Genomic DNA, 22,618 nt, shown 5'->3' with positions numbered 1-22,618 from the left:
GTCTCTGACTCATTCCAGTTCCCGATTGCTAGGGTCAATTTACTCCCTGGTGAAAGAGTCAAGGCCCGTCCCGCTTCAGGAAACATGCTTCCCAGATGTGGAGAGGCATCCCTGACAGACTCAGCATTTGTAGTCCCCACCCCTGTGGGGAGACTTGTGAATAGAGGAGAAAGTGCAAGTGGCTAAGAAAACATATCACCCTCTCCTTAGCTGGAACATTTAATTAATCTGACAGTCAACAACTTTCACTGATGGAACAGTGAGTATACAGAACTGAGGGAGTTCTAAAACCAGGGCTTGAAAAGCAAGGTAAATACTCTTTTGTTTGGTTTTGTTTATTTCTACCATAGCAAGCTGGACTGGGCAAGGACAGCAAGCCCCCAAACCAACGAGTTTGTAGCATTTTTCCTTTCCACTTTAGGAAAAGGTGCCAGCCTTCTTGTGTGACTCGAGTCAGACTTGGGATTGATGCCTCTCTGTGTACGCACTCTTTCTGTCCTTCGGGCTGCTCTGGGTTTCGGTTTCCTCAGCTATGATATGTAGTTTATTAAGAGCATTAAGGGGCGCCTGGGTGGCTCAGTCGGTTGAGCGACTGCCTTCGGCTCAGGTCATGATCCCAGGGTTCTGAGATCGAGCCCCGCATCGGGCTCCCTGCTCGGCAGGGGAGTCTGCTTCTCCCCTTCTCCCTGCTCATGCTCTCTCTCTCATTCACTCTCTCTTTCAAATAAATAAATAAAAATCTTAAAAAAAAAAGAGCATTAAATGTACATAATGTGCCTGGGGCGGAGTCTGGCATATACCAGTACTTAATAAACGGAAACGATTATGATTCACATCCCTGCCTTTGTCACTAATTAGCTGTTTGAGTTGTCTTGAAGTGGAAAGAGTAGCACGGTAGAAGTTCTAGTCTTGCTTCTTACTGGTTCAAGTGTCTACTTAGGGAACCCCTTTCCTACTCTGAGCCTCAGTTTTCTTATCTGTAGAACCAAGGTAGATGGCAAAATTAGTGTTTCTCGCACATGGCTGTACATCACAATCACCTGGAAGCTTATTAAAAATATGCTTCCCAGGGTCGATTCCTGGAGATTCAGATTCAGTGGGCCTAGGACAAGGTTTGGGTTTACTTCTTGTACAAGCTCCCCAAGAGAATGGATAAACAAATGTGATGTATTTACAGTGAAATACTAGTCAGCAAAAAGAAAGAAAGAAAGAAACTACTTATGTATGCAACAAAGTAGATAAAACCTCAAAAATATGTTGAGCAAAAGAAGAAATAAGTCCCACACAAAAGATTTCATTCAGTATGATTCCATTTACATGAATACAAAAACCAGAAAAATTGGTCTATGGTGGTTAGAGTGAGAATAGAGGTTACATCTGAGGGGTAAAAATAGGTATTGCCTAGAAAGAGGCACACAAGGGAACGTTCAGGAGTGAAAGAAGTATTCTATACCTTGATCTGAGTGATGGTTACATAAGTGTATATATAAGTTAAAATTCATCAAGCTGGATACTTAAAATTTGTGCATTTTATTGTATGTAAATTGTATCTTAACACAGTATTGTGGGCATGGGGGCAAAAACTCCCCTGATAATTCTAATGCATAGCCAGGTTTAAGTTCCTTGGACAAGATCCTTAAAGTCTCTTCCAGTTCTAAAGCCCTAAGATTCTTATATCCCTATCTTGGCCCCCTTGCCAGGCACTTTTATCCATAAAGTAAATGGTCTCTTTTACCTTTTTTGGTCAAGCACAAGATCAAAGATATTAAGAAAAGCCAGAGTCCTATTCTAGCACTCAGATAAAGGATACTGATGAAACTCAAGAACTGTCCAAGCCCCAGTATGATAGAACAAAGGCCAAGGAAAAGACATTGAATCACAATCAAATTTGACATGTAACCGGTCTTGTTGGCCTGAAGGGACCAGCAAGTCTAAAGATTTTCTGTTGTTGGTTGTCTTTGCTATGCATTCATTCATTCATTCACTCATTCACCAAGTATTTATTGAGTGTCTGCTATGTACCAGGCATTGCCTAGTAGTGGGGGCAGCAAAATGAACATGACAACAAGGTCCCTACCTTCTGGGAGTTGAAATTATACAAGAAAAGGAAAGCCATTATGAAGATAAACATAGATAATTGCTAATTTGTAAGAGCTCTGAAAGAAATGGATAATGGGATAGACAGAAACTGGAGAAAGTACACTTTCAGATAAAGTGGTCAAAGAAAGAGGTGATATTTGTATAAGGATCCAAAGGTTGCCAATGATCCAGCCACGTGAAGAGCTGAGGGAATCAAGTTCAAGGCCAGGGAATGAACATTTAGGGTTAAGGGAATGACAGGTGTAAAGGCCCTGAGATAGGAAAGTTTAGCATATTCTAGGAACAGAAAGGAGTACAGTATGTCTAGAATATAGTGATTACACAGGAGAGTCTCTCAGATGAGTCCAGAGAGAGTAACAGGGCTTTGCAGGAAATTCTGATTTTATTTCAAGAACAATGGGTAGCTCTAACAGGTTTTAAGCAGGGAGTGATGTGTGATTTGAATCATGCCCCCCAGGGCCTCCTGGATGGCTCAGTCAGTTAAGCGTCTGCCTTCGGCTCAGGTCATGATCCTAGGGTCCTGGGATCGAGCCCCACATCGGGCTCCCTGCTCCGCGGGAAGCCTGCTTCTCCTCTCCCTCTGTCTGCCTCTCTGCCTACTTGTGCTCTCTATATACATCAAATAAATAAATAAAATCTTTAAAAAAAAAAAAAAGAATCATGACCCCTTCCCCAGTCACTGGCTACTATTTGGGGAATGGATGGAATGGAACAAGAAAGGAGGCAGGATGTCAATAAAGAGACATTCACACACATGAGACATTCACAGTTGTCTAGGCATCAGTGTCAGTGGCTTGGCCTTAGGGTAGCTTTGGTTAGCAGTTCAGCAGGGATGCTGAACCTCTGGGACTGGGTTAACCAAAGACAGAGCAAGAACTATGAAGTTGGTGAATTCCTCACACTCTGTTGGCCTTGTCTTTCTAACGGTTTTCCCCACGTGTTATAGATGAGGTTAATTAAATGATCCCTTGGAATGCTGGGCTCAGTCCCTCAAGTGCCTTCCTTCAGGCCCTTTCCATCAGTCCCTTCCTCCCTTTTGGTGTCCCATCCCCACTCTCAGCAAAATCTCCTCTCCTAACATCATGTCCCAAAGTTCCTGAACCCTTCTTTCTTTGCTTCTCCTTCTCTTGCCCTTCTCAGAGGTCTGCCTAATCCTGTAACACTAACTGCCATGGGAAGGAAGCCTCAGAAAATATTTGTTGCTTGATTGGCTATTCTAGGAGAAAACTAAATAGATAAAACATATTGACACCTTCATGCTACCCCAGGAATTACCATCACTGATAAGCCTGAGGAAACATTAAGGAATGAGCCGATAGCCCTAATGGAGCCTCCTAAGCTCAACACAGCCAGACACCTGTCATGGATGCCTATCACCTGTTGCTCAGATGGGTCAAAGATGTGTAGGGTGGTAGGATTCCTGTGCAGCCACTGAACATCTTGTGGGGGGACTCTAGGTAATTATGAATGAGAGATATTTCTCCTGTAGCTCTGACATTCAGTATTTGGTATAGCTCATTTGGCTGAGAAACAAAACCATAACAAAAATTTTGTGTTACCTCTCCTAGGTTTTGGCATATCAGAAACAGTGGCTGATGAACCAGAAGGGTAAAAGGCTTTGAGAGCTTTCCAGGACAGAGAAGGGTAAAAGGAAGATATGCTATGAGAAAGCCCTACATTTTGGTGGCAGAGCAGTAGGTGCTGAGAGCAAACTGTCCCTTGAATTTGAGGTACAAATGGGGAGGAGGGTCCTGCAAATTCCACAGCCGCAATGTCAGAAATCAAATATAACTCTCCATCCATCTTCTTTAAATCCTTTGATGTTATGTCAAGTAGCATTCAGTATTTTATTTCTATCATCTTTTATTTTTTTATTACAAAGTAATAACATTCTTTTTTAAGATTTTATTTATTTATTTGAGAGAGAGAGAAAGAGGGGGGAGCAGAGGGAGAGGGAGAAGCAGGCTCCCCGCTGAGCAGGGAGCCCGATGTGGGGCTCGATCCCAGGACTCCGGGATCATGACCGGAGCTGAAGGCAGATGCTTAACCAGCTGAGCCACCCAGGTGCCCCAAAGTAATAACCTTCTTGAAAAGGAAGTTCAAATACAGAAGTACATGAAGAAGTACATGTCTCTACCTCACTCCCCATCCTCAATTCCACTCCTAAGAATTATTCATTATTAAAATTTTATTTATTTGTTTATGAAGATTTTATTTATTTATTCATGAGAGACAGAGAGATAGAGGCAGAGGGAGAAGCAGGCTCCCAAGGAGCAGGGAGCCTGATGCGGGACTCGATCCCAGGACCCTGGGATCATGACCTGAGCTGAAGGCAGACGCTTAACCATCTGAGCCACCCAGGCGCCCTCATTATTAAAATTTTAATGTGTATCCTTCCACTCTTTTTTCTTTGCATATGTAAGCGTATTTACATTTGAGGGAATTTTGGTATTTGTTCACAAATGGAACCATAGTGTTTATATTTTTTGATTTGCTTCATTATTATATTTCTTTATTTTATACCAGTACTGGAATGATATGCCCCTTCCAACAAGCACACTTTCCCAGGTATAGAACTCAATTATTGCCTGAACAGAAAAATAAAATGACAGTATCCTCTGTTCTCATGTGCCTGTGGTTCTGGATGAGCCTCACTCAAGTTGCAAAGAAGGGGTTCTGAGCTTTTTAGGGGCTAGAGACCCCCTTATAGATCCAGAGAAAGCTATGGACCTTCTCCCCGGAAAAAAATGCATATATGGGCAAAGGTTTGCAGACAATCTCAAGGTGAGATTCCCTCCTGCTTTAATTTCCTTTTCTTCCCAATTATATGTTTTGTTCCAAAAGATTGATCAGGGGAGAGTCTGCCTCCAACACCACTGGCCTATATGAGATGCTCCTCTATGTTAGGCCTCTACCAAACACTACTTTGCTTCTGGCCACTCTTTTCCTCCACAGGGATGAGCTTCACCCAGACCCCCATGTTCCTGGCAATTGGTGCTTGGCAAGACTGATAGAAGCCACTATTAGAACCAACAGAGCCCAGTCACCTCCCCAGCAATGCCAACTTGCTGGCTTCCCAGACACCTTGGTTCCCCTCACTGATGCCACGAGCAAAACCCAAGGCAGGCTGTCAGGGCTGCACCTCATTTACACGTAGTATGGTCAGCAACTAATATTGCTCACTCTTTTCAACAAGACTCTGCTGCCTTCACCTCTTCCTCAGCTCTTATCTCTCACTATACCTCTGTCCCAATAGGTGGTTAGCCCTTCCTCATCACTGGGAGATTATAATCCTTTCTTTTGCTTTGGGGACCAAGGCCTTGACCCTAAAGGATTAAGGTATCAGGCTATCCCCAGTGCTACAGCTAAGGGGGTATCTGCAGTGCATAGTGAGTGTGCACTCTACACTGGTATACTGTGTACTCATTTTATCAAACTCAGAGATGATCTGGATACTGTTGTCTCCCATATCCCCTCAACTGGAGCCATTATGTATTAGCACCCATGTGCTCGTACAACACACATACATGCACATGTGCACACACACATCAGCAAGACTCCTGAGATACAGTCAGTTGCATTTAGCCATGACTTTCCATGCCCTCTTTTCCAGGGTTTAATCAGATTCGGTCATATTCATGCATTTGCAAATCCCTTAACTCTTAAGGATATACAAGTGGCCTTATAACAAAATTCTTGTACAACTGGTCAACCTGCTCCAAAGTCCAGGAAGCAAGAATCAGAAATCACTGATTCATAGGATTTTAGAAAGGTCTTAAGATTCTTTCATTCATTAAACAAGTCTTTATTAAGTTTCAGTTCTGTGCCTCATAATGTGTACTAAGTCATGTAGTCCTATCCTCTCTTTTTACAGAAGAGAAAGCAGAGGCCCGGATGCATCCAGGGTCATACAGCCACATAAATAGCAGGTACATCCAGGGGAGTTAGGTCACCTATCCACCATGCTGAACAGAATCTCATCTTAAATCCTGAGTAGTAACTTAAACCAGATGATGAGTTTAAGAGAAGGAACTGTCTCCAGTGATACCACAGATCAAAGAACAGTCTTCACCATGACAGAATGGAAGGACGAATTACTCTTGAGAAACACAATTGCACAAGTAGTCATTGCTGTCAGCGTTATTATCCTATATTAATAGCAGGACGTGTGTGTCCCATGTTGAGTAGTAACAGCAATGAAGGTTTGTACAGGTCCATAATCCATTACCTGAAACTGCAAAATCCCAAAAGTCTGAAAACTGTCAGTTTTCTTTTTTCCTTTGGCGGCAAAATCTGACCTTACCTGAAGTCTCTTGGCAACAAAAGCTATGCTCAGTTGATGCAAATCAATTCATAGTCTTTGTCTATCCTGTTTATTATGAATATCCCCACCTTTTTGCTGCAGAAGTATCAAAATTTTTATTATGGGTACTCCCAGACCCCTTGTATGTGGTTTAACATAGTATATAGATGATATTAGTTTTCTAAAATCCACACAATTCTGAACTCTAAAAAAAAAAAAAAGAAAGAAAGAAAGAAAATCTGACCCTGAGGATGATAATACAACTAGGCATCACAGGCCTGTATTACATTTAGGATATACATATCCCTCTCCAGAATTGGTGCAAGGAGTAGTCATTCTTTGCCCTCTCCCAACACACAAATAAGGTTAATTCCATTGAGATTTCGCCCTTCTCAGACTCAGTTTAGTTATATAGTTCCACTAAATTACTTAGGTCCTAAGAAATTGTATTTTGTTAATTGTAGTTTATTAGGCTGGAAGGAGTAGGCTAGAAATTGCCAGGCTGCTGTAAGGGGAGCCCCAGGAGCGGCAAGACCAGCATGAGCAGATTGTTTTTATTCTCCTCTCACCCACGGTGCTTTGTGGCTGGGCAGAGAGAACTTTGGAAAAGCAGACTGTTTTTTCCCAGACCGGAGAAAACAATGTGCAGAGCAGGGAAGGAGTGGGGATCCCACACTCAGAGAAGGTGAAGATGCTACTGAAGTTTTGAACCCTAATATAAGCCAAACGGAGGATGCATGGGAAGAAATCCACTCTAGGATCTGTCTGCTTCATCAAAATCCAGCTAGCAATAAGTCAGCAAATGCAGTTAGCCTACGTCAACAGGTCCATCCTTCTCACATAAACCGTACCCGCATCATTCCCTCTGGGCATGGGAATACGGCATATGCAACAACATATACACTTGTCTGAAGATGCCATTTATCACTGCATCTTTCTCAGAGAGTCTTATGAGCTTTATCCTCTGCACCTTAGTAAAACCTCTACCACTGTGAGGCGCTACTGGGGACCATTCAACAATTCTGCCCAAGCTTAGGGTCTCCTGGGGCCACTGACTTAAAAAAAAAAAAAAAAAAACCACCCCCCCCACCCCGGATGACAGAGACCAACTGCAATGTGTTCTTTTTCTCTTTGCTTCAATCTCCCTCCTTCCCTTGTCTCTCTTCCTCTCTCTATCTCTCCTTTTCTCTCTGCTTCCTTCATTAGCTCCTCTTTCCCACCCTAAGCCTTGGTGGTCCTCCAACTCCACTGGGACCCTTATAAAATGGGGTCAGAGCACCAGCCCAAAGAAACACAAGGAAAGCAAGAGGGCACATCCTCTTGCCAGGACCCCTGGCCCACCAACCTGACTGCCATCTCTGTCCCACTCAGGCCTCCAAGAAGATGAATATCTTCCGCCTACTCCTGGCCACACTGCTGGTCTCCCTGTGCTTCCTCACTGCCTACAGCCACCTGGCACCTGAGGAAAAGCCCAGGGATGACAGAAGCCTAAGGAGCAACTCCTCCGTGAACCTGTTGGATTTCCCCTCTGTCTCTATTGTAGGTAAGTAGCCTGTCTTGGTGCCTAGTCTCTGGACTCTGGCCCATGAGAGGGGGCTACAGGATATCAAACATGCTCCCCGGGATTCATTGACATACGTCAGAGTTCCTTTGTGCTTACTCTTCAAAGTAATGCTAGAGGACTAAAGTATTCCCTGACTCATGGTTTTAAAAAGCCCTGCATACCACTAATCTAATACGCAGCTTCACATGTTAGAGGCTCAGAGAAACCCTGAAGTTAAGACACTTTGTGAATTTGGTTTAACTTAGCACTTCTGAAACTTACTGAATCACAGAACTGTCAACAGTAAAAATGTTAGAGAATGCTGCGGAATATAACTGAGTGTGGGATGAACTAGTCCTTTCAGGGTTGAGAATTGAGAATGACCGCTCAGGGGAAAATATCAGGGGCATTACAGCCTGGTACCAAACATCTTCTAGTTCAGCTTCTTCTGATAAAAATAATAGTAACAGATATACTCCTTGTGTGCTAGGCACTGTAAAGTGAGTACTACTTTTTATTCCTACTTCACAGTTGAGGAAATTGAGGCTTAGCAAAGTGACTAACATGAGATCACACAGTTCTTAATTGGTAGAGCCAGAATTCAAACCCAGGTATTTAATTCCAGAACCCAAGTTCTAAACTAATGTCCCTCACTGCCTTGCCTCTCACTACGAAAAGAGAATATTCTAGATGTATCAGGAAAATAAGTATCACCTTTGATCACCTTTGATGTGCTGGACTTCTCACTTTATAAACATACCTTTTTTATCCTCAAGACAACCCTGCAAGGTGGATATTACAGTACCCTATTTACAGATGAGAAAACTGGATCTTAAGAAGATTAAGTAGGTTGCATAAGGAGACACAGCTGTTAAATGGCAGAGTCAGGATTCAAATCAGGTGTGCCTGGCTCCATAGCTCTGAGAAATGAAAATTAGGAATACAGGAAACACAGGTCCATCCATGTACATGACACCGAATCCATTTTTCAGGGCCTTCTTGGATTTCCTCTTTGCCTTCCCTCAGAGGACACTTTTCTTTCAGTCCCTGGCTCCAGCTCAGCAGCCAGGCTAACAAGAACCTGTTGGTCTAAGTCCCAAGCTGTGATTTATCCAGCCAATCCTTCTTCTCCCCTACCCTGAGACTTCCTGGAGCCCCCTCCGATTCCTCCCACTTTACTGAAGCTCATGGCCTCCAGAAATATCTGGCTTTGCTCCTTCTGTCTCTCTTTGAAGCGCTGAACAAGAAATCCAAAAAGATCAGCAGAAAAGAGGTGGAAAAGAAGAGATCTTCCAAGGTAGGACTGGGAGTTCTCATTGTGGGGGTGGGACCGGACTTAAGAGAGAATTCTAGCTAGGAATTAAATGAAAGATTTTCCAGCCTTACATGAACGAAAGAAGCTGAAAGCTGTCCAAAGGCTTCCTGGCCTCAAGCCCTGAATCAGACCCCCACAGAAGCCCAGAGAGCTAAGGTTCACTAAGCAAAATAGCTTACTTGCTAAAAAACATCTTCTTATACGGGCCAGCCCTCTTACTGAAATATCACCATTACTCATTCTTTTGAATGAATGCACTGTTTCCTAAAGCTCAGTTATTTCAGAACCACTTCCCACAATTTTTTTTTGAAAGCTTTTATTTTTAAGTAATCTCTACACCCAGCGTGGGGCCTGAACTCACAGCCCCGAGATCAAGAGTCACACATGCTCCACTGACTGAGCCGGCCAGGTACCCCCCCACACACAATTTTTGCCATAACCGAGTTTCACTTATTTACTTAATATATTTGTTTAAAATTAAAACCTAAGGGACCTGGGTGGCTCAGTTGGTTAAAAAAAAAATTAAATTAAATTAAAACTTAAGGGGCACCTGGGTGGCTCAGTCAGTTAAGTGTCTGCTTTCAGCTCAGGTCATGATTCCAGAGTCCTGGGATGGAGCCCCAGAGTGGGCTCCCTGCTCAGTGGGGAGTCTTCTTCTTCCTCTCCCTCCCCCCCAATTGTGCTCTCTCTCTCTCACTCTCTTTTTAATAAAATAAATAAATAAAATAAAAAATAAAATCTTTAAAAATTGAATTAAAACTTAAGAAATATGTAACTATGATAGAAAGTCAATATCACTTGCCATAAATATAAGGTAACCATAAAAATAAGCATAAAGAAAATAAAACATTGTTAGTGGATTTTAGCTGGATGGGGTTGCCTGCCAAATGCTCTAAAGCTGAGGCTTGTTCTCTGTATTAAAAGTCAGGTTAGAAGGTGTTGGGAAAGGGCGCCTGGCTGGCTCAGTCAGTTCAGCTTACGCGTCTGCCTTCTGCTCAGGTCCTCAACCTGGTCCTGATCCGAGTCCTCATGTCCTGGGGCTGGCTCCCTGCTCAGCGGGGAGCCTGCTTCTCCCTCTCCCTCTGCCACTTCCCCTGCTTGTGCTCTCTCGCTCTCTATCAAATAAATTGATAAAATCCTAAAAAAGAAAGCAAGAAGGAAGGGAGGGAGGAAGGAAGGAAAGGAAAAGAAAGGAAGGAAGGAAAGAAAATAGGAACGTGTTGGGAAAGCATTAATGATATATTGGCACCAAACAGAGCCTTTAAAGTTGAAAGAGATTAAGAATCCTTTCTCACTCTATGTGATTTAATGTCATTTAATACTCGTGTACCACCTAAAATCATACTACCATGGCACAGGCTCCCACACTGTGGGAAATATGGGATTAAGGCATTGTTGAAATGCACACATTATTCCTGTCTTAGACCTGGCACTGTATGATTTTGAGAAAGTCCCTGCTCCTCTCTAGACCCCTGTAAACAAGCAGATCAGATGATTGACATGTAAGAATACATAGTTGACAAATGTATTTGCATGCTAGGTATGGGGATTATAGAAGTGGAACAAGAGAGATATATATCCCCACTATCATGGAGTTTACATTCTTGTGGGGAAAGTAGACAAACAGCAAGTAAGCCAATAAATAGGTAAAATAAATTCAGATAATAAACACTGTAAAGGAATTAAAGCATGGCAATGAAAGTGAAGGGAAGAGTGGTCTCAGAAGCCCTCCCCAAGGAAGCAGCACTTACGTATTGAAAAATTCAGTAATCTCAAGCAGCCACCCCCAATAGAAATACAATGTGAAGAGCACCTGGGTGGCTCAACAGGTTAAAGTGTCTACCTTTGGCTCAGGTCATGATCCCAGGGTACTGGGATGGAGCCCCACACCCGGCTTCCTGCTCCGTGAGGAGCTTGCTTCTCTATCTCCCTCTGCTGCTCCCCCTGCTTGTGCTCTCTCTCTCTCATGTAAATAAATAAAAGCTTAAAAAAAAAATAAAAAAATACAATGTGAGCCACATATATAAATTTAAATTTCCTAGTAGCCACATTAAAAAAAAAAGTAAAAAGTACGTGTAGTTAACTTTAGTAATATTTAACCCAATATATCCAAAATATCATTTTGATATGTAACCAATATAAAAAGTGATATATTTTATTTTGTGTGTGTGCTAAGTCTGAAACCTGGTGGTGCATCTTTACCCTCACAGTACGTCTCAATTCTGATGCTAATTTTTAATGAAGTCAACTGTAGTGCTAACAAAAAAAATTGTTTAAAGAAAAAATTTTACACTGCTATTTTAAAATGTAAATTAAAATTAAATAGAATTTGAAGATTCAGTTGCACTAGACACATTTCAAGTACTCAGTAGCCTCATGGCTGATGGCTACATGGACTGAACAGCACAGCAAAGAATGGTTTCAGGAAAGTGAGCAGCCAGTTCAAAAGCCCTGTAGCAGGGACTCATTTTCTGCTTTTGGTGCACGGAAAGAAGGCAGTGTGGGAACAACAGCTCAGCTCAGGGAGGTGGGCAGGACCAAACCTGAAGGCCTCAAGAGCCAAAGTGAAATTTATGTCTATTCCAAATTCAAAGAAAACCCACTGGGGGCTTTAAGCCAGAGTGGTTGCCATCACAGGTTTTCGGGGAGGTCCGTTTGGTGCAACGGAGGACGGACTGTAAGTGGGCCAGAGCAGCACACCAAAGATAGTGGCTTGGCCTAGGACAGCGAGGTGGTGAAGTGGGTGCATCCGGATTTAATGTGAAGGCAGGACTGACAGGAGATTGGGAAATACACTGGAAGGGGTAAGATGCAGAGGTGGTGAAAACTCTAGAACTGAGTGGGATCCCCTAGGGAGAAAAGTGGGCCAAGCCCAGCCAGGTTAGTAAATGTTAATGGGTTTGGAGGCAGAGGGTGGATGACTGGGGGAGGCAGGGACCCCTGGGGCCCCTTGCGGACATGAAGCCCAGGGGATAGTGGGGCAGCGGGTGGGGATGTCTGGTCTGGGGTCCCCACTACCCAAGGAGTTCCCAGGCAGATGTGAGGACGGGTGGGGTGGGCGTGGCCGGCTTGGGCAGCCCCGGCGTTTCCCCGCAGAAAAAGGCTTCCATGAAGAACGTGGCTGAGACCCGGCCCCCGCCACCCACCCCCTGCGTGGCCACTCGTGACAGCTGCAAGGCGCCGGCGCCGGCCTGCTGCGACCCCTGCGCCTCCTGCCAGTGCCGCTTCTTCCGCAGTGTCTGCTCCTGCCGCGTGCTCCGCCCGCTCTGCTGAGCGCGCCCAGCCGCCTCCAGGGGGCGGGTGATTTCTAATAGGTGTGGCTTCCCGAGACCCTGGCGCGGGCGTAGCTGCTTAGGTTGGAGCGGAGCTTTCAGAGGCGGGACTTCAAGAAGACTTGGCTTGGGGCCAAAACCCAAAAACCCAAACATATGGAGGCCACTCCAAGGTGTGTGGCTGTTTCTTTAAAGGACCCCAAAGATCCTTTCCCTTCCTCCTGGCCCCTTCACAGCGGAAGACCCGTGGACTGCGCATGCTCTGTCTCCTGGGCCTGGGAAACCCGATTTCCCCGGCCCTAGGATTGCACTCTCCTTAAGCGCTTCTCTGCGGGAGACAGATGTTACTCCCTACCTTTAAAACTGGGGGCGGGCGGGCTGGGTGGCTCAGTCGTTGAGCCTCTGCCTTGGCTGGGGTGATGATCTCAGGGTCCTGGGATCGAGCCCCGCATCGGGCTCCCTACTCAGCGGGAGGCCTGCTTCTCCCTCTCCCACTCCCCCTGCTTGTGTTCCCGCTCTCGCTGTGTCCCTCTCTCAAAAAAAAAATAAATAAAATCTTAAAAAAAAAAAAACTGGGAACACAGGAAGCTGCCTTTCCGGAGCTCGCTATGAAGGCTCGCACATGAGCTGTGTCTTTCCACAATGTCAGCTTTTTCAGTCATAGAGCAAGGTTAACAATTATAAAGCAGGTTTGGTATTCTAAACGCAGTAACATTTCACCAGGTGTTTAACTTGGCTTCTTAAAGGTCACGCAAAGCACAAGCCACACAACAAACAGTAGAGAACAGAGGACAGGAAGTTAACAAGCCAAAGGTGAAAATCTGTGAGCCAGCAGTTGAGATAAGGCCTCACTCCGGTCTGGGTCAGCTCTTGGCACTTACTGCTTATTATGTTCAAGCATAACATAACAAGAAGGATCTCTGTTCTTTTTGGACATCAGGCAGCCTTCAGCAGCAGCTGCCTTTTTGAAGTGACCAGACATAGGTCAGTGTCTGAGGAGTCTGACAGTTTGCTGCAAATATCCTCTTTTTTAAAGGGGTTTAATCAGTCTTGAGCCTTTGCAGACCTCCTCTGTTTCCATTGGTTATCACTTCTGAATGTGTCAAAAGCTGGTGCTGGTCTCAGTGATATCTGGTCTTAGCTGCAATGCCCTTAGCTGCTTGCATCACTGCTTGACACGGGCCCCTGCTTGACATGAGTGATTCCATCTTGCTCTCTACATTCTACCCCATGATTCCTCATGACAAATCTTTAAGGGTCATACAGGAATCAAATATGTCTTAAACTAGGGTCAGCAGTACTAGTTTGCTAACGTGGAGGAAGGTAAATCCAAACCATTCAATTGTGTTTTCAATGAGAATCAAACGAAATCAAATACATCTCAAATCATATGAAATGTCAATTGACAGAAAATAAAGATCACATCAAATCCAAACAAGTTAGATACATTAAACTGAGTCAAATAAAGCAAAATTAAGTAAGGATCAAATTTTAAAACCCCAACTCAAAGTCACATCTAATAAGAATTAAGTCAAAAAGAAGAAAAACTTTATTAAGGTAAGTTAACAAATCAACAAAGCAGTCAAATAAATGAAATAATCACATTGCCAGCTATAGGCAGATAAAAGTACAAAAATACATATGGAATCTTCAACATAGGCTCTTGGCACATCTAGAAAGGAATGGTGAGGGTATGGTTAATCAGTCTTTTTGTAATTTTTCCTACTTAAGCTTGAGGGTGCACAACATTTTAATAGCATGTTTAATAAGAACTATAACAAAAATAATAGCTAAAAATAATAGAAGGATTTCCCTAATGGATTCTGAAACATGTAGAGAGAGAATTCCTTTAAATATTTTACAAAGGGTTATTGTCAGACCATGAGCCAGAACAAATCATGTGTTTGAAGGGTTTTGTTAACAACTCTAGAAAGGAACATTTATTACATAAGTTTTGTATATTTTTGTTCAGTGCGGCTAAGTTGGTGTTAATGACTGCTGAGGCTGCTTGAATGGCCTTTGTATCATGCTCAAAGTGGGTTAGCTTGTTGGTCAAGGTTTTATGGGCTGCTTTGAGCCCTTCTAAGTTTTCATCTAAAAGTTTATCAATTTTGTTAATTTTCACCCAAGGTATTTCTGTTATTTTAGTACAAAATGTTGAAAAAAATTTAAATGAATATTCTGAGACAAAGGTACCCATTTTGGTAACATTACTAAATGTTACACTAATAGCATACAATATTTTAACACACTCATTGTCTACAGTTATGATAGTATCATTCATTCTGCTATGATTAAAGAACATGACCTCTGAAGGGCACCTGGGTAGCTCAGTCAGTTGGGCAGCTGACTCTTGATTTCAGCTCAGGTCATGATCTCAGGGTCCTGGGATAGAGCCCCAGTCGGCCTACACACTCAGCGGGGTGTCTGCTTGAGGATTCTCTCTTCTTCTCCCTCTGCCCCTCCCCCTGCTCACATGCTCTCTCTCTCTCAAATAAATAAATAAATCTTAAATAAAAGAAAAAGAACGTGACCTCTAAGAAGTTATTACTACAAGTTATCCAGTTCAAGTGTCCCATGTCCAAAAGTAAATTTTCAATAGATGTTCTTGTTAAAGGAAAAAGATTAGCATTGATTTCCAATTCATGGCAGGTATAATACATGTTATTAGACCATTGAAATACCATCTCTTTGGATAGTAAATATCCATTATCCACGAGGATGTATGTGTTGCCGGAAGTGCTGTACTATAATGTATTTATGTGGTCCAGCCTCTATATCGTATGCTAATAAGCTTTGACCCCCTAAAAGTCTTTTTTTTTAAGATTTTATTTATTTATTTGAGAGAGAGAGAGAGCACAAGTGGGCAGAGCAGCAGGCAGAGCGAGAGGGAGAAGCAGGCTCCCCCTGAGCAGGGAGCCCGATGCAAGGGCTCGATCCCAGGACCCTGGGGTCATGACCCAAGCCGAAGGCAGATGCTTAACCGACTGAGCCACCCAGATGCTCTGACCCCCTAAAAGTCTTAACAATGAAAGTTTACATTGTCCTGTATTGTCACAACTTGGTGGTCTGGAGGTATCTAATTGTAAGAGAGACTCCATCCAGTCAGAAGAATACTTTTTCCTGCTACAGGAAATGCTTCTGATATCATTCTGTGCTCTCTCCAGTAGGTTATTGATTCTGCAGCAATTATTTTTTAGTTCTCTTATGTAGAAATGTCTGAAATTAAGTAAATTTTGCTGGAGGGCCTGAACTTTATGGTCAATGTTATAGTTAAATTCCAGTTGGTGGGCATGATAATCATGCATGGTTGAGACGATGGAATGTGGTTCTCTGAATGCTGAGGAGATCTTGGAACCTAAACATCCTACTGGATTTAGTAGGGGTTCACATGTTTTTTTAATGCAGATAGTTCCTGCTTAAGAGTCTGGATGTCTGCTTTCTGAATTCCAGAGAAAATTAAGTTGGAGGTAATGCCTAGCCCCACCCAGGGTTGTAGGCTTTCTAACTCCAATCCTATTGACGGGTGGTTGGTTGGGCCATTCATGGGTGGTTGTTGCTAGCTCTGTGGCATAAATTTTACATTCGGGTTGTAAATAGAACAAATTGAGTTGTTCCTTTTGGAAGGTTATTTCCAATCTCTGTGGCATAGGTTTGTATACAATTCTCAGAGGGTTAAGTAATTAGGTTCAAACATATTTGGCTTGAGTTTTGGTGTTGTGTTGGTAATGTCATGTGTCCATTGTGGCTTCCAATGGCAAATTCTCATACACCGTGTAGTATTCCAACATCCTCTCTCAATAATACATGGGCCTGAACTATTGGGTAGTACAGCACATTTGTCAAAGGTGACTCTTTTAGCTATGTAAATTGCTATAGAGGAATCAGTTCTGGTATATTCTCACAGATATGGTGCTATGCTGACCATGTATTTTCCATGCCTTGTGCATCTGATGGTTGGATCAATGAAAAGAAATATTGTTGCATACCTGGATCAATATGTGTCACTAAATTTGCATTAAAATCAATTCCCAATGTTTCCCACCATGCTGTTGATTTTCCTTGCACAATTGAGATTTTATTAATCAAAGGATAGTAAAAATGTATTGAACATAATTGTTATAATGGACATATTGGTACGATCTCTTCCTTTGTTATGTCATGTAGGTTGACTTCAGATTTTGATATTAAGGTAGCATTGTATGTGCCAATCATATTAAGTAATTTGCAGAAAGATGTGTCATAGGTAGGCATGGTGTTGGAGCAACTGAGCTGTCTTATACCCTGTAGGTGTGAAAGGACCTAAGGTGACTGGACTTACAGCTGCAGTGCCCTTAGCTGCTTGCATCATTGCTTGACACAGTCCCCTGACTGACATGAGTGACTCCATCTTGCTCTCTGCCCTGCCTCCAAAACCAGGGAATGCAGACCAGCTAGGCAGAAAATAAACATTAAGGACCCTCCAGTCCCTTACCCTTTCCCCCTTTTAAGAAGCTCCCCTGACCCCCCCCAAAAGAAAACCAAGAAAGGCTAAAACTCCTTACACAGTCTCACTGGGCCTTCTGTCCTGGGAAGTCTGCAGATAGAAATTGGGGTGGCTGGTTGTGACATGGGTCCCTGCAGCCAGAAGTCTCTGGCCTGAGAATCCTAGTTTTAGGAGGCTCCTAAACAAAGGTACAACTTGTGCCCACTCCTCCCTTTCTCCTAGGAGTTTACAGAGGTTCTGGGGCCTGAAGGAATTTCTCCCACTTCAAGGCAAAATGAACACTGACCATTGGTCCCAGGCATTTTTAACCCTGATGGTCCAGAGTGTGTACTCCCAAGTAAGAAGGAGTTCAGGAATACTTCCTCACTCCTCACCCCAGCTCTGTCAGCCCAGTAACCAGGCAATGAGCCTAGGCTTGGTGAGTTGGCAGCAAACTTTGTCCTGGTTTATCAGAAGCGCTGTCACCTAAAATGTCCCAAGCTGTTGCCTGAAATTCTGTCCTTAGAGATTCTTTGAATCTGTGAGAAACTGAAGCATTGTATCTTTAGAAAGCCCCTGGAAGCAAAAGCACCTGAGATACTGGGGGGAGAGAGGGTAGAGGTGGGAGCAGGGTCTATGAGGAAGGACCAGCCAAGGTCAGGGATCACATGGAAGCTTGAGGGGCAAGGGCTCCAAATGACAACATCTACTTTGCACTGCATGGCTGGGAGCATCCCTGCCACTAGGGAGAAAAGCTGAGCTGTCACCTATGTGTGCTCCCCAGCAACTGGAGCTCTTCCAACAAGAAATCAATATAAACAAGAAAGAGGAAGCAGGAAACAATGGTGGCCTAAGAAGATGATTTTTAAAAAGCCTGTGCACAAGATAGATCCTATGTGACAGAATAATGTGGAGCAGTTGCCTCAGCCCTGATAACTACCATGTTTCTTTGTCCTTACACATGAGGGTAGTGGGGCTCAAGGATGAGCACAGGTGAGACCACCTCTCCTGGCCCACTTGTCTACTTGGAACCTTCCATCTTTCAAATGCCTTAAAACTCTCTCCTTTCCAAGGACCTTTTCTCAACCAGAGACCCAGGTTGTGCCTGTAGTGATGTAGTCAGTAGGGAATGGAGGAGGCAAACCCCAGACCTGGACTGGATAGAGCACAAGAAAAAAGGTGGACACTCCAGGCTAGGCTGGTGACACAGTTCTGCACACCGAGTAAGTTTCTGTGTTTCTCTGGGCTTCCATTTACTTGTGTGCAAAATGGGAAATAATCATTTTTGCTGTTCTCATTATAAATCTGAGATATTGGTGCTTCCTATACCTTAAAAAGGCAAGAAACACACATATACACAGAGAGAAAAGCTGTCAGTTGCTTGTTTTGTTTTGTTATTTAGGCTACAAACCCACAGGACAAGAACCCTTTGTTTGTACCACGGCTGCCACTGAGGAAATGTCATCCATAATGAGAACACTGGGAACATGTTGCAGCTGCAGCACCTGTGTTTTCCAGACATTGGAAAACAGGCACCAACCAGGCACCATTTTGCCCCTAGGCATAAGGCCAGGAATGCAAAGCCAGAGATCCAGTCCATTAGTGACAAAATCACTTGGCTGCTAGGTCTAGACAACTACATGGAAGTCCAACCCATTTGCTCATTTAGCAAACGTGTATTGAGCACCTACCATGTGCCAGGCATTGTGCCAGGTGCTGTGAATACTATAACCATTGTCCCTTATTAGAGGCTAGAACCATTGTCGGCATATATGGTCTATTCCCTCAGACTCTCAATTGTCACTTCCCTTGTCTCAGATCCCTGGTAAATTATTTATACACCCAAGTCCTCCCTCAGCTTGAGATCCTAAGATTCCTCCACCTTTTCAGAATTCTTCCTCAAACCTTAGGATACTGATAACATGGTTCTGAGCTTCTGCAAAACCCTATCTGAATGACCAGAACTGAAACGCATCCGTGGCTCAGACTTAACGATTCCAGCATTGTGAAGATCGGCCCCTCCCCAAGTTAACACAGCATTATTCATTCGTCCTCCCCTCCGTGACCCATACACACATCTGCTTTCTGTCTCTCATACAGACACAGGGTGAACTCTGTCCTGGGAAGATTTGTTCTACTTTTGTGGTTATTGATTCAGAATAATTTCTTCCTCTAGGACATGGCCTTAAACTTGTGCCCAAAGTTCTCACAATATAGCCTTGGACAAGTTATTGACTTCTTGATGCTACTTACCACTTTCCTGTTTGCAAAGTGAAGAGTAAATCATTCAGTGTTATGATTGCAAACAACAGAAATAATTCTGCCTACCCTAAGCAAAAAATAAAGGCGGGGCAGTAATCTACTGGAGTGACCTGGGAACCTCAAAGAATCAAAGGAAAAGCCATATGACAGGCCTTAGAAAGGACAGTACCTTAAGGGGTGCTAAGAGAGCCAGGTCAAAGAAACCAGCAGACAATGTCTTCAGGACAAGGCCACAGGACAAGTCAGCTCCAACCACTTCAGTTCTTGCATTGGACCACTCATAATTCCAATTCCCAGGAGAGAGGCTCTGACTGACCTGAAGTGGTGCCCGGGAACGTGCGGTCCATTTTGATGAACAGTCCCACAAACCCTATTTGTAATGTAGGAGGGGTAATTCTCCAAGAGAAAAATCAAAGATAAACTTGTTGGGGGGTAAAATCTGCAGCTGGTCACTATGAGAGAGCTGCCCCAGATTCATTCTGAGGATACTTCCATCTCCAGAAATTCTGCAACATAATCTGAAGCAATGGTTTGCTTTGCTTTGCTTTAATTTTAAAGACGTACCCTTCCTCAGTTGAAATCTTAAGGCGGATCCTCATTATATAATACACATTAAAGCAGTTTCAAGTTAGTAAAACATGATAATGATGCACACAAAAATTTGAAATTGGGGTTCGAGATTAACAGTTGCCTCCTATGTCAGCCTCAGCAACCAGTTTGTTTCTGTCTTGTTTTGGTTGCACAGTACTGAGAAAGATCTAACTCACACAGAGAAGTTACTGCAAAAAGGTTTTAACAGCTCCCCCTGTGATCTCTAAACAATCTTCTATTAAAGAGAAAGGGCAAATAATTTATTTCAAAATCTGATCCAGGGGGTCGCCAATGTGTTAGAATTTGGATGCAATAATAAAAGAAGAAACTGCCAGAACAATAATAAAACATGCAAGTCTTTACATCTTCTTAAAGTCTTCAATGTTTTTAAAAGTAGAAATTGAAGCTTATGGTTCTACAGAAGTAATGTTCTTCAAAAACCATGACCTTCAGGGCCTCAAACCCCTTCCTGGATTGTGGACCATAGGCCAACCTAATTGGCAATCTTTGGCTCCTTATTATAAGATCCTTCATCTGCATGAACAACCGCAGATGTAGCATCTCCACCCGCTGTCAGGATGTTAACCCCCAGTCATACCACAGGAACTTTATAGAGGATTCTGACTTCAAGAGCTAATTTCTATGTGTGAAGGGGACAGGATAGGGGAAGAAAATAATTTGATTTTAACTGAATTAGCCAAATTATTTGTAGTAAATTCCAGATTAGCCTGAAATAAACTTGCTCACCTCTTTCTTCTTCCATGAACCAAATACAGTTACAATGGGGGTGGGGTGTGTGTGTTGAAGGGGTTGAAGGTGGGGCAGGAATGTCCTTTGTTTTATTGGTAAAAATCATCAAATGCTTATGTTCACTCCAGAAAGCTTTCCCTTAATGGCTTGCAGAGAGACAGTTCCTGTTGCCAGCTCTCCCAACTGGCTATGGGAGTTGTAGAATCTGGGAGGTGGCACCACCTAATGGTGATGATGGTGATTGATGATGATGATGATGATGATGGTGGTGGTGGTGGTGGTGGTGGTGATGCTTTCTTATTGCCTGGGGAGCCCAGCAAATAGCTTAAGCTCCTGAAGGTTTCCACACTGTCCAGAACTCCTCTTTAGAATTCCTGGACCCAGTGGCTGTATAAACTGCCAGAACAATAATAAAAGACAACTGCAGAAATACCAATATAATGAAAATGATGATGATAAAAAAATAACTTTTCCAAGTCATCTAATTTGGTGAGATCACATCTGTAAGCCATTGGGTGAGCTGATTCCTCCCCAAGTTTTCTTGAAAAGTTTTCTCTCTCCCTTTCTCTCTCTCTCTCCCTCCCCCTCTCTTTTTAATAAAAATTCAATCTCAGTCAAATTTATTTTTTTAATTTTTAAAAAATTTTAATTCCAGTATAGTTAACCTACAGTGTTATATTAGTTTCAGGTGTACAATATAGTGATTCAACAATTCTATATATTCCTCAGTGCTCATCAAAATAAGGTTACTCTTAATCCCCATCACCTGTTGCACCCGTTTCCCCCCCCCCCCCACTAACCTCCACTCAGGTAACCACCAGTTTGTTCTCTATAGTCAAGAGGCTGTTTTTTGGGTTGTCTCTTTTTTGTTTTGTTTCTTAAATTCCACATATGAGTGAAGTCATATGGCATTTGTCTCCCTCTGATTTATTTCACTTAGCATTTAACCCTCTAGATCCATTCATGTTGTTGCAAATGCCAAGATTTTATTCTTTTTTATGGCTTAGTAATATTCTGGTGTGTGTGTGTGTGTGTGTGTGTGTGTGTGTGTACCGTATCTTCTTTATCTATTCATTTATTGATGGACACTTGGGCTGCTTCCATAATACGACTATTGTAAATAATGCTGCAATAAAATATAGGGGTGCAATATCCTTTTGAATTGGGTTTTTGTAGTCTTTGGGTAAATACTGAGTAGTAGGATTACTGGATTTATGTGGTAATTCTATTTTGAATATTTTGAGGAACCTCCACAGTGGCTACTGCATCAGTTTGCATTCCCACCAACGGTGCACAAGAGTTCCTTTTTCTCCACATTCTTGGCAACACTCGTTTTTTGTGTTTATTTTAGCCATTCTGACAGGTGTGAGGTGATAGCTCATTGTGGTTTTGATTTATATTTCCCTGATGATGAGTGATACTGAGCATCTTTTCATGTGTTTGTTCATGTTTTATGCCCATTTAAAAAATTGGGTTGGTGTTTTTGTTGTTGACCTCTGTAAGTTCTTTATATATTTTGGATACTAACCCTTTATTGGATATGTCATTTGCAAATATCTTCTCCCATTCAGTAGGTTATCCTTTAGTTTTATTGGTTGTTCCCTTTGCTGTGCAGGAGACTTTTATTTTGATGTAGTCCCAATAGTTTATTTTTGCTTTTGTTTCCCTTGCCTCGGGAGACATATCTAGAAAAATGTTGCTACAGCTGATGCCAGAGAAATTACTGCCTATGCTCTCTTCTAGGATTTTGATGGTTTCAGGTCTCACATTTAGATCTTTCATCCATTTTGAGGTTGTTTGTGTGGTGTGTGTGTGGTGGTGGAAGAAAGTGGTTGTTTCATTCTTTTGCAAGTAGCTGTCCAGTTTTCTCAACGCCTTTGTTGGAGACTTTTTTTTCCATTGCATTTTCTTGCCTCCTTTTTTGAAGAGTGACCATATAATCATGGGTTTATTCCTGGGCTCTTCTGTTCCACTGATTTATGCATCTGTTTCTGTGCCAACGCCATACTATTTTGAT

General features: G+C 42.9%; 1 protein-coding gene across 3 annotated transcripts in view; it reads left to right on the top strand.

Moving 5' to 3' along the window:
- The first annotated feature begins 268 nt into the window (after nucleotides 1-268).
- The window catches only part of ASIP (agouti signaling protein), a 31,011-nt gene continuing 8,661 nt past the window's right edge, over nucleotides 269-22,618 (top strand). Inside the window, exons 1-4 of one of the 3 annotated variants that reach the window (XM_073880536.1) lie at nucleotides 269-309; nucleotides 7,775-7,946; nucleotides 9,182-9,243; nucleotides 12,358-12,895. In XM_073880536.1, coding sequence (XP_073736637.1) covers nucleotides 7,787-7,946; nucleotides 9,182-9,243; nucleotides 12,358-12,534 — 399 coding nt within the window. In that variant the 5' untranslated portion in view covers nucleotides 269-309; nucleotides 7,775-7,786 and the 3' untranslated portion in view covers nucleotides 12,535-12,895. Of the gene's footprint in view, nucleotides 310-6,082; nucleotides 6,303-7,774; nucleotides 7,947-9,181; nucleotides 9,244-12,357; nucleotides 12,896-22,618 lie in introns of those variants that run through there. The other 2 variants (XM_073880535.1, XM_073880537.1) reach the window with 2 other exon arrangements.

The sequence above is a fragment of the Callorhinus ursinus genome, unplaced genomic scaffold, assembly GCF_003265705.2.
Source record: "Callorhinus ursinus isolate GAN/ISIS: 27379988/994484 unplaced genomic scaffold, GSC_fseal_2.0 scaffold38, whole genome shotgun sequence".
Classification (NCBI taxonomy): Eukaryota; Metazoa; Chordata; class Mammalia; order Carnivora; family Otariidae; genus Callorhinus; species Callorhinus ursinus.
This window is presented reverse-complemented; position numbering and strand designations above follow the sequence as displayed.